The 13,703-nt window shown below is 43.6% G+C and overlaps 10 protein-coding genes across 10 annotated transcripts; 4 read left to right on the top strand and 6 right to left on the bottom strand.

The window, feature by feature from the left end:
• On the bottom strand, window positions 1–1,062 carry HK407_08g13120 (uncharacterized protein; the record flags this gene model as incomplete). The annotated part of the gene is made up of 1 exon (XM_060421279.1): window positions 1–1,062. A coding segment is annotated over one exon (1,062 nt), but the record flags the coding sequence as incomplete, so codon positions are not given.
• Window positions 1,063–1,158: 96 nt separating this feature from the next.
• HK407_08g13110 (uncharacterized protein) lies at window positions 1,159–1,602 on the bottom strand (the record flags this gene model as incomplete). The annotated part of the gene is made up of 1 exon (XM_060421278.1): window positions 1,159–1,602. One exon carries the CDS (start codon window positions 1,600–1,602, stop codon window positions 1,159–1,161), a length of 444 nt encoding a protein of 147 aa, XP_060276623.1.
• A 740-nt stretch (window positions 1,603–2,342) lies between these two features.
• On the bottom strand, window positions 2,343–3,110 carry HK407_08g13100 (putative ATP binding protein; the record flags this gene model as incomplete). The annotated part of the gene is made up of 1 exon (XM_060421277.1): window positions 2,343–3,110. The coding sequence occupies one exon, from the start codon at window positions 3,108–3,110 to the stop codon at window positions 2,343–2,345; it is 768 nt and encodes a 255-aa protein (XP_060276622.1).
• An 8-nt stretch (window positions 3,111–3,118) lies between these two features.
• HK407_08g13090 (uncharacterized protein) lies at window positions 3,119–3,613 on the top strand (the record flags this gene model as incomplete). The annotated part of the gene is made up of 1 exon (XM_060421276.1): window positions 3,119–3,613. One exon carries the CDS (start codon window positions 3,119–3,121, stop codon window positions 3,611–3,613), a length of 495 nt encoding a protein of 164 aa, XP_060276621.1.
• On the bottom strand, window positions 3,610–5,406 carry HK407_08g13080 (ABC-2 type transporter; the record flags this gene model as incomplete). The annotated part of the gene is made up of 1 exon (XM_060421275.1): window positions 3,610–5,406. One exon carries the CDS (start codon window positions 5,404–5,406, stop codon window positions 3,610–3,612), a length of 1,797 nt encoding a protein of 598 aa, XP_060276620.1.
• Window positions 5,407–5,537: 131 nt separating this feature from the next.
• Window positions 5,538–7,088, top strand: HK407_08g13070 (uncharacterized protein; the record flags this gene model as incomplete). Its single annotated transcript, XM_060421274.1, has 1 exon — window positions 5,538–7,088. The coding sequence occupies one exon, from the start codon at window positions 5,538–5,540 to the stop codon at window positions 7,086–7,088; it is 1,551 nt and encodes a 516-aa protein (XP_060276619.1).
• A 118-nt stretch (window positions 7,089–7,206) lies between these two features.
• HK407_08g13060 (uncharacterized protein) lies at window positions 7,207–8,166 on the bottom strand (the record flags this gene model as incomplete). Its single annotated transcript, XM_060421273.1, has 1 exon — window positions 7,207–8,166. One exon carries the CDS (start codon window positions 8,164–8,166, stop codon window positions 7,207–7,209), a length of 960 nt encoding a protein of 319 aa, XP_060276618.1.
• A 40-nt stretch (window positions 8,167–8,206) lies between these two features.
• On the top strand, window positions 8,207–9,373 carry HK407_08g13050 (putative PCI domain-containing protein; the record flags this gene model as incomplete). The annotated part of the gene is made up of 1 exon (XM_060421272.1): window positions 8,207–9,373. One exon carries the CDS (start codon window positions 8,207–8,209, stop codon window positions 9,371–9,373), a length of 1,167 nt encoding a protein of 388 aa, XP_060276617.1.
• A 47-nt stretch (window positions 9,374–9,420) lies between these two features.
• On the top strand, window positions 9,421–9,798 carry HK407_08g13040 (uncharacterized protein; the record flags this gene model as incomplete). The annotated part of the gene is made up of 1 exon (XM_060421271.1): window positions 9,421–9,798. The coding sequence occupies one exon, from the start codon at window positions 9,421–9,423 to the stop codon at window positions 9,796–9,798; it is 378 nt and encodes a 125-aa protein (XP_060276616.1).
• Window positions 9,799–9,936: 138 nt separating this feature from the next.
• On the bottom strand, window positions 9,937–13,653 carry HK407_08g13030 (AAA domain-containign protein; the record flags this gene model as incomplete). The annotated part of the gene is made up of 1 exon (XM_060421270.1): window positions 9,937–13,653. One exon carries the CDS (start codon window positions 13,651–13,653, stop codon window positions 9,937–9,939), a length of 3,717 nt encoding a protein of 1,238 aa, XP_060276615.1.
• Between the last annotated feature and the right edge of the window lie 50 nt (window positions 13,654–13,703).

Raw genomic sequence — 13,703 nt, 5'->3', positions numbered from 1 at the left:
CTGCGCCCCACTAATCAACGGATTGCTTTCACAATTTCGTATTAACACTCGAACATATGGTAATGCTTTGATAGTCTCTTCAATTTCTTTATCACTTTGATTGCTCAACATGTGATCATTATTAACCAGCTCTTTGCATATGCTTTCCACAACAGTAAGCAGTATACTATTCAAATCTTCAGGCGTCATTTTCTCATCTTCAAATCTCTTAATGCACTCACTATACCTCATAAGCACTGCTTTGTCTATTTCACAAGCAATTGAACTAGCAATATCCAACATTCTTTTCATCAAGCATATGTATATCTTCTTTTCGATCTCGTTGCAAAAACTTACTACTTGATCATATACTTTCTTGTATTTCTCTTTTAGGGCCTCTGCTTCAATAAAGATCTCATCCATCCTATTTAGCAATTCATACAGGTATTCAGTAGTACTGTAGTCATCCATTTTGGATATATCTATTATCATATCGCATACCATTTTACGCAGTTTTTCATCCATACTCCACAAGTTATCTTCGAGTACTTTTACGAGCATTTCAGTATTAGTATCCTTCATACTCTCTTCCATTCCCGAAATTATTCTCTTTATTGTTGCAGTCATGCCTACGATATCCTCCCGCTTTTCAACCACTCCACACGATTCATTTTGCTGGGCATCATCATTAGTATCAATCATATTAAACATCTTCAATGCATCACTATCTGCCAATCCTTTGTTTACAAACAGCTTATAAAATGTTTCTAGCATACGTATACTCTTCACTTTTTCCATAAATGCTTCATAACTTTCGAACTCTGCACGATTACTACCATTCAAAACCTCAGGCATATTATCCAAAGTATTTTGATATCTATCGAAGACTGCTTTGTGAATTTTTCTGCATATCGACAGTAATAACCCTACTTCTTCTTCTTTTTTAATCTTACACTTTATTTTATCAACTAGTTGTATATTATGAATTACTTTCAGTATTTTATTCTGCTCATCCTTTGACTTATCTATCAACTTATTAACAATATTCTTATTGATCACAATCTTAACTAACACAGTTTCCATGTCTTTCTCGCTAATCTCATTTAACACATCATTAAATAACCTGCTAAGCTTATCAATATCATCAGCTCCACCCAATATCCTTGCAATTAATTCTGGTCAATATCTAAGATCAGAAATCATGCTTCTCAAACGATTATCATCAATGCTCAGAAATATATTCGTCACATATTCATACTTATACCACATTTGCATCATGGAAATTATACGTATTACTAGGCTCTTGTCTTTAACTCCAAGCAACATATCTGCTATTTTCTTATATTCAACCGATGCTTCTTTCAGTACTTTCATCAAATCATCAAGTCCATTCTCTTCAAATCTATTTGCACGAATAAGGTTATTCAGCATTTTTATCCTTCCCTCTTCTCCAATTTCATCGAACATCTGTCTCACTAAGGCACTCCAATTCTTCAAATAAGTCAAATGTTTACCAATATAAATCAGCCAATCTATTGTGCAATCATGTCTATCTTGCAGTACATTATCAGGTCCCTGCTGCTCTGCAGATGCCATTATATATGGATATCTATTCTTACACATTATTTCTTACTTTATTTCAATCGTATATCATGCACCATATACAATATGCTACTTCACTTGCATACCCAGGCATTTCATCTGCATTAAAAGGTAAATTGCGAATACCTTCTGCCGTTATAAGTGAACCTATTGGCAAAACAATTAATTGTGTCACATCTTCCAGCAAGCATTGATGTTGATTGCATGATATTAGATCATGCTGCCACTAAGATTTGCTGTGAAAGACTGCGATCTTTATTATTGCATTCGTGTTGTGAGCGATAACATTCTAATCTCCTATACGATGATTCTATCCTAAATGCTGTTTCTTTCTTCATATGCAATCGCACATGCTAGCTATCCATTAATTTCACTACATTATTCACATATATTACATTAATTATAACATCCTTTGCTTGCTCAGTAAGAAATTCCACTTTTCTGGTATAATAAACAATGATCCATCAACTAAGTGCTTTATTTACTTGCTGCCACATGAATTCCATCAGCATCCACAGATATAAACATTTCTGCAGTCATTGCTTTAGCGATTATATATTTGAAAACTATGCTAGCATCCTTGTTCCAAAGCATATGATTTAGCACATTACAGGCATTAGACCTGCATACTCCTCATGGATACTTGAAATGCTTTTTCATCGTTAGCCATTTGGATTATTCGTGCTAATTCTTCCTCGCCTTGCACATTTGCTCATCAAAACATTTATTCAAACTCACAGCCAAGCGTTGCACACGCCTCCTCAGCATCCATCATCAATGTCACGCGCTTTTGGCTCTGCATCATCATAGTACTGCACTGCATTGTCAATGTGATATATCATCCGTTCTACAGATTCCTCCTTTCCCCAGTCCAGCGGAATAAAGTCAACCATGCTGCTATCGACAACAAACTCCAGGATCCTTCTGGATATCTGCGAATACTTGCTGCTTCCCAGCATCCGTGATATTTCGCTCGTTGGCGTGTAGAACACAGAAAAATCGTCCTCAGCAACAAAGTCCATCTTCGAAGCCACATTGATGCACGGCACAGACAGCCTTGCCATCGAAACAAGCGCACAAAGACACCCACTGATATACTTGTGCACATCCACAAAATACTGCGCCTCCATCACATACACAATCCCGCATCTGAAATACTGCTTCACATGGTCAATTATCTTCTGCATCACATCAGAATGCATAAACAGCTCCAGCTGCCCAGGACAGTCAAATAACAGAAACGAATCCTCAAGATCCCCAAAACTCATCTCGTCAATGTTCTCATAAAACTCCTCAAGCGCCGCTAGCAATCCTCCGTTTGGCCCACAGTCATAGTTCTCCATCATCTCCTCAACTGTAATAAACTCCCTAAGATCAACCTCGTACTCATCGGCTGTCGATGCCTGTGCAGGATCAAGATTGATCACCTTGTAGCTCCTTCCAATCGTGGCTCCATGCTCCCTTATGTTTCTGCAAAATGTGCTCTTCCCAGATCCTGCTGGCCCAAAGACAAAAACAGCATAGCCCATCCTCCTCCATGAAAAAAGACAATAAAACCGGATGTGCAGGCTCAAGTGTCGACAATCTACTGGCATCGCTGCATCTCAGCCACACGGATCTTGACGATTACACAGAAGAAGACACATGCAAATCAGCCCATCCTTCATACACGCACGGATTCATTCACAGCACAGGCACGCCTAGAGAGTTCTGCATAAACAGATTCATAGAGGAACGCGAATACACAATCTCAAGAGGAGCATTGCCATTCTCCATTATTGAAGCAATTGGCGCAGCAAAGCGTCCAGAAAATAACACCACTGCACTCAACCACAATCTCATCATTAGGCGCGGAGTTTACGACTACGGATTCACCAAGCAAGACATCGACAGATACCGCATCAGAAGAAAAAAAAGAACGAAGGCTGTGTGTCCCAACTGGGAAGACATCGTCGAAAAACGAGAAAACGAGCCAAAACGAGTGTCTGTGCGGCCCATCAGGCTCGCAAACAAACAAAAGACATTAAACTAAATCCTTCCTGCCATCTCAGATCTGTTTTCAAAGTCCTTCTCCCCAATCCTCGGCTTGATCACAGTCCTCATCGATGCAACGCCAAGAAGAACACACACAGCGGTGGATAGAAACAGAATGCCTGTGGACAGCCCCGTACCAATCCTCTTGAACCCATAGAACTGCAGCGCCTGATCTCCATCAGGCATGCATTCCCTTCCGGAAAGGTCGCACTCAAACAGCATTCCCTTGAACTGGTTCTGCAGCATCGCCTCAAACGCATAGTATATTGGAGATAGCCATATTGCCCACCGTATAAACCCAGGAATCGTGTCCGGATTCACAAATGTCCCGCCAAAAATCACAAACGACGTGATGATTGTTGAGCCCAGTATCTGTGCTTGCACATGCGTCTTGGTGTTCAGTGCGACAAGCATTGCAAACGATATCGAAAACACCAGCGCTGCAATTAGAATCACAAGAAAAAACACAAACCTGTCAAACCTTGGGTTCAGGCCAACCATCCAGTAAACCACAGCTGTGTATGCAAGGTTCGAGAGCCCAGATGTCGTAAAGCTCGACACAAGCATTGCAAAGTAGGATACCGTTGTTCCATACATACCCGTACATATCTCCCTCTTAATCACCTTTCTATGCGCCTCAAACACCATGATCGACACAGTAACCGTCTTTTCAAAGCAGTTGATCACAATAAACGACAAAATGCCAAACCTGTCTCTTATGCCGTTCTGTGTGTAATCAAGTCGGAAGTACACAAAGACAAGCATCACCAGTGTGGTCATCTTCTGGACGCCAACAATCTTCAAAAACTCCGTCTTTCTGAAAAAGTCAAGTATGTTCCGTCGGAATATCATCATGAACTTCTGCAGCGTCCTGTCAAACACAACCGGGCAATCAATCTGTGCTATAATCGACGACACAACAGGAGGCTCTACCTGCTTCCAGCATCTCTTCATTGCCTCGATTCTTTGCTGCTCAGATTCCTCAGACACCACATCCGATACATTCACCGTAAGAACACTACCCAGAAACTCAGAAACATTCTGCAACTCCCCAGGACGGTATCCTCGCGATGCAAAGAACCTCAGGCACTCATTTACACCTCCGCTGAACACAATTTCTCCCTGGCAAATCATCATAATGCTATCAAAAAACTCAAGAACATCACACGGAACCTTCTGGAATGCAATCATAATCCCCTTTCCTTGCTGCTTTATTTCATGCAGTATTTCCAGAATATGGACGGCTGTGGACTGGTCAAGATCGTTCATGATCTCGTCTATGATAAGTATCGCCGGCCTCTTGATAAGCGCTATGCCCAACGACAGCCTTGCCTTTTCCCCCGTTGATATCAATCCAATGCGTGTGTCCAGTGTCTTTATAAGGCCAAGAGTCTGTGCCAACTCATAAACGCCCGCATCAATCTCATCGCATGTGCCTCCACGCATCATCGTGGTTGCAAAACTCAACGTCTCCTTGACCGTCTGTGTTTCATATTCATACAGATGCTCGCCAACAAACCCAACAGCATGCTCCCACACTCTAGGATCAACAAAGTTGCCGTTGAGTAACAGCTCTCCAGACACTCTCAGCCCTTCTCTTGACTTACCTGTGATTGAATTCAGCATCGTTGTTTTTCCTGCTCCGCTCGGCCCAATAAGAGCAACCATTGTGTATGGCGCAATTTTACCATGCACCCTGTTCACTATGACGCTTTGCTCGGACTGCCCATCTGCAGACTCAACAGTCATGTCCCTCCAAACAACCTCTACCTGGCTGCTGCCTGGATTCATGGGCTTCGTGTGCCTCTACCGATAATACCTGCGCATTGTGCTCAGAGTGTGTTCATGTGCAGATGAGCATTCCAAGATTCGTCTGGCTATGCATACGTGATTGTATTTATCATTTGGTTTGTTTACTGGCAATGAAGAGGTCGGTCAAGGTGTACCATTCAGGCACAAGCACATTCCCTCGAGTGAGTCGGATCCAGCATGACGAGCTTGATCTAGCAACGGATGCGTGCTCATCGTCTGGGATGCCAGGAAAGTGGCATCGACTACATCCATTCATAACCATAGAAATATTCTCAATGCCAAAAAGCATGTTCAGAAACACTGTATTCAACACAATAGACATATATTCAGTATGCAAGGACGGCGTTGTATTCTTCAATCGATCTCCGATCCCATGGCCCTCAGATACACAGGTTCCATGGGACACATACAGAAAACAGCTTGTTGAGTATATCTCCCACACCCTCAGCCAATTCATGGCTTCTGCATCCAGGTGTGATACGAAGTATGCATTCTACATGAAATGCAACATGATCAACTACCACATAAAGACCAAACATCCTGAAATAAAAACCCTCAGGAAAGAAGCACAAATAGCCAGAGAAATACAAGCAGCTTCTACTCAGGAAATCAGAAACGGCAGTATGGACCGCATCGTACAAGCACTGATGTCTTACAGCGACCCAGAATCTAGAATCGTATTCATTTTGGACATCCTAGACTCAATCACACTCAGAACAGCTAGAAAAGCAATAAAGTTTATTGGAAAGGCAGAAAGATACCATGCTGCACTCTTGCATTACAGAATGCATCAAAAGGCACTTGGTGCAGCACAGCATCGATATGCATTTCTATATCTAATTGCTGCATCAAGGCTCCTAAAGCAAGGTGCAAACTTTGATCTTGAGCAGTCCATGATGGCAAGAGCATTCGAGTGCATAAGTGAGCCCAACTGGATATCCGTCATGAAAGGCATTGCTTCAAAAGTGCATATGAGTGACTCGCTGATATATGGTGAGAACCCATACAGACTGCGCTTTGTAGATCAACCAGCATTCTGCATAAAAACAGTCGAATTGCAAAAATCTAGGATTTACAAATGCACTGGCAGCAATGTTGTATTTAATGCTGATTGCACAGACACATGCTTTACGGATGCATTCGAGCTTAAAATTGTTTTCTGCAAGCACACATCGGTAAGCATGCACGGTATCGTTGCTAGAGAAGCAAATGCCTCCGAAAGCATTTTCATTCCTGTGCATACACAGCTCAACGGGTATTGTGCAACCGTACCAGTGCTTTATTCTTGTGCATCACATATAGATCTGCAGCACCAGGAGATCGATGAACTCAAAATCAAATTGATTGGCTTGGTATTCTCCGGAAGCCCATGCATTCCAATAGACCTGGATGTTGTGTGGATTCGACGAAAAAGTACACTGTCAATCCAGGACATCGAGTACTGTGGCACACACAATGACGAGAATGTATATATCAAGCTATTGCTCTCAAACCCACACAACTTCCAGTCAAATGTCATAGGCATAGGCACTGGTGACATGGCCAGATCAGGTAACACATTCATGATTTCGTTCAAAGCATCGCTTAGCCAAGATAGAGTATATACGATGCATCATGAAATTGCTAGCAATGTGTTCGAGTCGATTCACCTACAATACTAGTAAAGTAAAGAGACTTTTAAATCAACACATCTTGTATGTACAGTGCGGCGAAAATAGTTTAAAATGCACACTCCATGCATGAATATCAAATAAATCTCATAGCATTTATGTTCACGCACTACTCATGCTTCTCACTAAACTCCCATACATTATTTCTGTTGCCTAGCTTCTTCTCAACTATATTAGCATTTCCTATAAACTCAACTTCGGCATACTCATGGTGTATCTGTCTTCTGCATGCATCCTCGGAATACTCAACATCCTCACTCGGAAATACAAGAGAATTCTCAGCATCGTCTAGCTCTTCGAAGTAGCTGTTCTCTTGGCTTCCATCTTCGCTTTCTTCGGCATTCAGACTCTCGGCTTTTGAGGCGCAGACTTTCAATGTATTATGCGCATCATGAGATACAATCTTCATTCTGCCAACTGGGCTGCCGAAAAATCTATCATGCAGTGCCTTCAGCATTCTTTCATTCCTTCTTAATGCATCTTCATTATATATACTTCGATGCAATTCGTTGGATTCCTCACCATCAGACGCAACCAATTCAGACACCTCGTCTCTGCTACTCTCATACTCCTCATCTGTTCCGCTGTCCTCTCCAGACACATCTGCTTCGTCATCTACAAATCTGTTCTTCCTACGCCTCTTTTTTTGTACATTATCATGCTCGCCATTCATATGCATCCCGCCAAGCATGCTTCCGTCTTCAATCACTTCATCATGATATATCATTCGCTGCTGATCATCACATGCATTACCAATTGTTCCCAGGGCATCATAGTCTGAAATGTTCTGCATGCTATCATCAGCTGTATTCATGATGCCATCGTAACTTCTCATATCTCTTATGCTACTCAGCATCACATCAACAGAATCATCCGTTCCTGTGATCTTACCAATCACCCGCTGCTGTACTTCCTTGATATCAATACGGGCAACTACTGTTTTTCTATGCTCCTCATAAAGACGCCGTGCCTGCCTCTTCGTATATGCACAGTATCTGCTGCTTTCCATTGCATGCATGCGCATGGCATAGGCAGAGGAATTTCCAGATCCCCCAGCCACTGCCTTCATAACAGGGTTGTGCACAAAAAACAAACAAACACACGCCCTGATGACCGAGGAGCTTAGGAAGGTGCTTGCAAGCAAAAACACAACTCTTGAGGAAAAGGAAAGCGCAGTCCTTGAGGCCCTCAATGCGTATGTGTCCCGGAGAGACTACGACAGTGTTGCAAATGCAATTATTGGGCTGAAGGGCATGTGGCAGGACCTGACAACTGCAAGAGTCACAAAGATCATAAAGGCATTCTTCGAGACAATTCCATACTGCGAGGAAAGCTTTGAAGCAATCCTAAACCTTCTTGAAGCACTTATTGCATGGGCCGACGACGAAGGCAAAAAGATGTTGAAGCTGGATTTGCAATGCAAGAGAATATATGCATTGCTAAAGACAGGAAAATACACAGATACGCTTGATCAGGTCGGGGAAGTGATGCATGAGCTGAAGAAGTACGATGACAAGGTTAATCTGATCACGCTGCATGTGTATGAGAGCAAAGCACTGTATGAGCTGAAGAACATATCGAAGTCAAGAGCATGCCTGACATCTGCAAGAGTGTTAGCAGTCTCGGCATATTGCCCGTCACATCTACAGGCACAGATAGACCTGCTGAGTGGAATGTATATATGTGATGAAAGAAACTACGGGGTGGCATCGTCGTACTTTGTTGAGGCACTGGAGGGATTTGCACTCGGAAAGTTGGATACAGAGGCATGCATTGCATTGAGATACCTCATACTATCGAAGATTATGGCAAACAAGTGTGACGAAGTTGCAGTAGTGCTGAGGAATAAGAGCACAATGAAGTATTTGGATGACCGGGTAGTCAAGACATTGCTGAATATAAGCGGTGCATGTAGAGATCGCGATCTGAAGATGTACAGCGATGTTCTTGTTGCAAACTCAGATGTGATAGGCTTGGATGCATTTATATATGCACACATGCAGTATCTGTATGATGCTCTGCTTGAGAAGAACATCGTGAAGATCGTGGAACCGTACTCTGTGGTCCGAATCGAGTTTATAGCCAGGATGCTGTGCTTTGATGTGGACGTGATTGAGAAGAAGCTAAGGAAGATGATCCTGGATAAGGTGGTGTGCGGCACACTTGATCATATCAACCAGAGTCTAATCATGCATGAAGCACAGCTGCATGGCTTTGCAGTAGACTGTGCAAAGCAAATTGAAGCATTGAATCGAATAGCGTCTGCAAAGTATTAAATCCAGTAAGTAAGTTGTTTTTTGATTTGTATGGCCCATGGCACGGCATGAAGAATGCAGATTGTACAGGTGGAAAGGTTTGTGTGTTTTATCAAGTGGCAAAAAAGATTGTTCCTGTGAATGCATGCATCGGCGACTCTGTGTTGGAAACAGCACATAAGAACGGGATAGAGCTGGAAGGCGCATGCGAAGGAAGCCTTGCATGCTCAACATGCCATGTGATTCTTGGGGAGTCTGTATACAACAAGTTGAAGGAGCCATCAGACAAGGAGTACGACCTCATTGACCAGGCATTTGGCTCGACACGCACATCCAGGCTTGGGTGCCAGGTACAGATTTCAAAAGATCTTGAGCAGGCAACATTCATCATTCCTAGGGCCACAAGAAACATGGCTGTCGATGGATTCAAGCCAAGTCCACACTAGCAGATGAAGTGAGCAGCAGTAAGAGTAGTAAGTAATGCATAAGTGTTTCTAACAAAGTAAATAAAAACGCCACACTGAATCTCAGATGCTTTAATGTCCGAAATAAAGGCTTGCCACCCACAAGGCCATGCAGATATGTCATGGCCCATGCATGCCATACACCGAATGCCTAATAATTGCCGAGTTTCCTCCCTCATCCCTCTTCAGCCTGTAAAAGTACTCAGGCCCGTCCCTGTTCAGCAACTCCACAAAGTCCTCGTCATGTGTAATCACAACCAACTGGAAGCTTGGGCTGTGCTTATGTGCTGATATCACCTTCGACAGCATAAGCGCAAAACTCTCCATATTGCCCCTGTCAAGATTTGTTGTCGGCTCATCAAGAGCCAGGATGCTGCAGTTCAAAGCAAACGAATCGGCCAATGCAAGCCTGATAAGAATACTGGCTATCATCCTCTGCCCAGCACTCGATCTTCCTCTCATATCAAGCTCAACTCCGTTCTTCACCATCACAACCTTGTAGTTGTATGTCTTTTGCCCCATACTTTCAGTTTTGATCTCAATCCAGTCAATATCTCCTCCAACATACGTGCTTCTCCACAGGTCCTTGAGCGTCGTATTCACCTCATCTAGCTTGAACGAATGGAAGTCAACTATTGCCTTGTCCAATACCTGGATGCATATCTCAAGATCGGAGCATGATGCTTCCAATGCTTTCAACTCAACAAAGCACCGACTATATTTCTCCACTGTATCCACATGGTCGTTCTGCAGCTCCTGCTTCCATCCTTTTATTCCTAATGCAATCTGCTTGCATTCTCCCAGTATCAGCGACTTGTGCGAAATTAGCTTTATCTTCTTCTCCTCTAGCTTTATCTTCTTCTCTTTGATAACACTCAAATATTCACAATCAATCTCTCCAAGCTCACACTCAATCTCTCCAATCCTTCTAACCGCACTGTAGTACTTTATGCTTTCCTTTGCCGCTGCTTTTGATTCATACATTGCACGAATCTTCTGCCCTAGCTCAACAGCCTTGCTCTTCATATCAACAAGCTCATTTCTAAGCGTCTCAAACATCCTTTCATCCCTTGCTTCCTCACACCAGTCTCCTTGAAGCAGCTCTTTGACCTTTGCATTAAGCACCCCAATCTCTCCATCTAAAACATCAATCTCCTTGCTCTTCACTCCAATCATCTCAATATCCATCTCAAGTGCAACTCTGCGCTTCGAATATTCATCTTGAATCCTCTCAAGCTTCCTCCTTCTTCTCGCAATCTCATTCTCTATATCATCTATTGCTGCCTTCATGCTGCTCTTCTCAATCATCCTAATTGCCTCTTTTGCCTCTTCCCTAAAATTGATCTTCTCTCGTATATCCTTCATTTCATTCACAAGCGCCTGCTTCTTACACAGCCTCGTCATCAGCTCATTCTTCCTCCTCCTCTCACGCCTCTTCTCCTCATATATCCTCTTAATCCCATCAATCATCCCTTTCAGCTCCTGTACCGACTCTCCTTCCTCCACATCTTTCAGCTTTCCATCTATCACAAACATCTCATTCACCGCCTCAATCTGCCTCTCTATCTTTTTCATATTCTCTATTGCATCAAGAACATCAAGCTCTATCCCTTCAAAGTCGTCTACTGCCTCATATTCAGGCACATCCTCGTATCCATTCATCAGGTCAACAATCTCACATCGTACCATATTCCTCTCCTCAATCCCCTGCATCGCCTTCTTCAGCATTGCTCTCTTGCCAAGCGCATCATTCGTTGATACTTGCATCTCGCTCACCATCGACTCCAGCGATGCCTTCAACTCCTCAGACTCTGCATCGCTTAGCTTCCTGTTGCACATTCGGCACACATGATACACACCAACCATCTCCAATGCTTCTACATACACACTAGTGCAAGATCCCTTGCCAACCTCCTTGTCAAGTCTATCAAGCTCCCAGGCCAGCTGCTCATCATCATAAACACATTCAGGTTCAAGATCCCCCAATATAGACTCCTTGTTATCACTCATAAGCCATTCTCCGCATTTGCCAATCGCACTTCTGGCATCGTCCATCGAATACTTGCCGGCCCATCGCTTCAAATACATCTTCTCACCATGCACAATTTCTTCTTCCTCTTTCCTCCTAGCAACCCGCAACCTGTCTATCTTCGCCAATATCTCCTCCTGTACTCGTTTGCATTCCATCCTCGCTTGATCCTTCATTGCATTTCTATATCCTAGTTCCTTCTCAACAGATTTGATCTTTTCTCGCTTCCTGCCAACTTCCTCTACTTGCTTGCAAAGCACACCTTGTAGCTCTGCAACTTCAACTCCGCTCAGCATACTCTCAATCTCTCTCCTTCGGCTTCTCAGCCTATTCATCTCAAAATTGCACTCTGCAACACTGTATGCCTTGTTCAGTCTCTTCTGATACTCCTCCAGCCTTTCTTCCAAAACTTCAACCTCCCTGTCTTCACACATCTCCATCCTTAGCCTTTCAATCTCTTCTTCATACGAAGTATTCACATCCACTTCCACATTCACATCATCTTCTAACATCTCATACTCCTCAATCGCCCGCTTCTTCTCTCGAACCACGCACATCCTCTCCCCTTCCTCATCACGCAACCTCTGCAGCCTGCCCTCACTCTCTTGGATCTTCTCCTTTCGAGCTACAATCTCGCCTTCAACTCTTGAAAAAACACTCTTTGCCGTCTCCCTAAACCCTTCTTTCACTCTTAACTCGCCTTCAAGCCTTCCAGCCGCCTCATCCCTCCATGCCTTCGCATCCTCTAGCTTCGAAGATCTAATCGAAATCTCAGAAAACACTCCATCAAGCTCCGCTCTTCTTCTCAAATACACACTTCGCTCTTCCACAATCATCTTAAATCTTCTCTCGGCTCCATCCGTTTCTTTCTCAACCCTTGCATACTCATCCTCGGCATTTCTCAACAATTCTCCTTTCAATATATCGCTCGCTTCATCAGCACTCAACAATCGTCCTCCAAAATTGCCCACAAACATCCTCAATTCGCTCCTTTCATTCTCAAGCACATGCATCCTTCTATCCATCTCCTCATTCCTCATCATATCTGCACATATCTCGCCAATCACTCTGTTGCATTTCACTATCTCCGTCTCATATGCCTCAAGCTTGACCTCGTTCCTCTCAATTGCTGCACTGCTGCTCCTTATGCTCATCACAAGCACGTCCCTTCGCTCTTTCACCTTCCTCAGAAACTCAAGCTCCTGCATCTTTAGCTTTATGCCTGACATGCACTCCCTCCTCTGCGACTTCAGGCTATCAAGCGCCTTGCCATACTTCGACGATGCAAATATCTCATCAAGCTTCTTCTTCACAACCACAGGCTCGCTCAATGGCCATGTGCTTTCCTCCTGATGGCAGAATATTATATTCTCAAGCACACTACTTGGCACACCAAGATGCACAGGCATCTCCGCATCAATGTCTCCACGCCTTCCGCTCACACCCTCTCCATCCTCTCTCAACACACTCTCAACCGTCTTCTGCTCCACACGCTCTCTCCGGAGCGACAACTGCAGCGTTCTTGAACACACCATCTGCTTTCCATACACACTCGTAAAGAGAAGCCGCACTTGTCCGCACACCTCAACTTCACCCGCCATCTTTGGGTCGTAAATAAACGCTCCTCCCCTGCTATTCGGTGGAAGACTCCCCGTCGTCGCATACTTCAAGCACTCAATAATCGTCGTCTTTCCAGTTCCATTTGCTCCAACAATCAGTGTCAATGGCGAGTAAAACTCCAGGGTGTTTGAATCCCTCAGGCCGAACGACCTTATTCCGCTTATCATCAGCTTCCGAATCATCGCCATTTCAGGGGATTCACACACCCAGTGAATGTACAGCAATCATGCAGACTGTT

The sequence above is a fragment of the Ordospora pajunii genome (assembly GCF_021821965.1).
Source record: "Ordospora pajunii strain FI-F-10 chromosome Unknown Cg_08A, whole genome shotgun sequence".
Taxonomy (NCBI): domain Eukaryota; kingdom Fungi; phylum Microsporidia; family Ordosporidae; genus Ordospora; species Ordospora pajunii.
The sequence above is the reverse complement of the archived record's forward strand: the minus strand, read 5'-3'. Positions and strand labels throughout refer to the sequence as shown.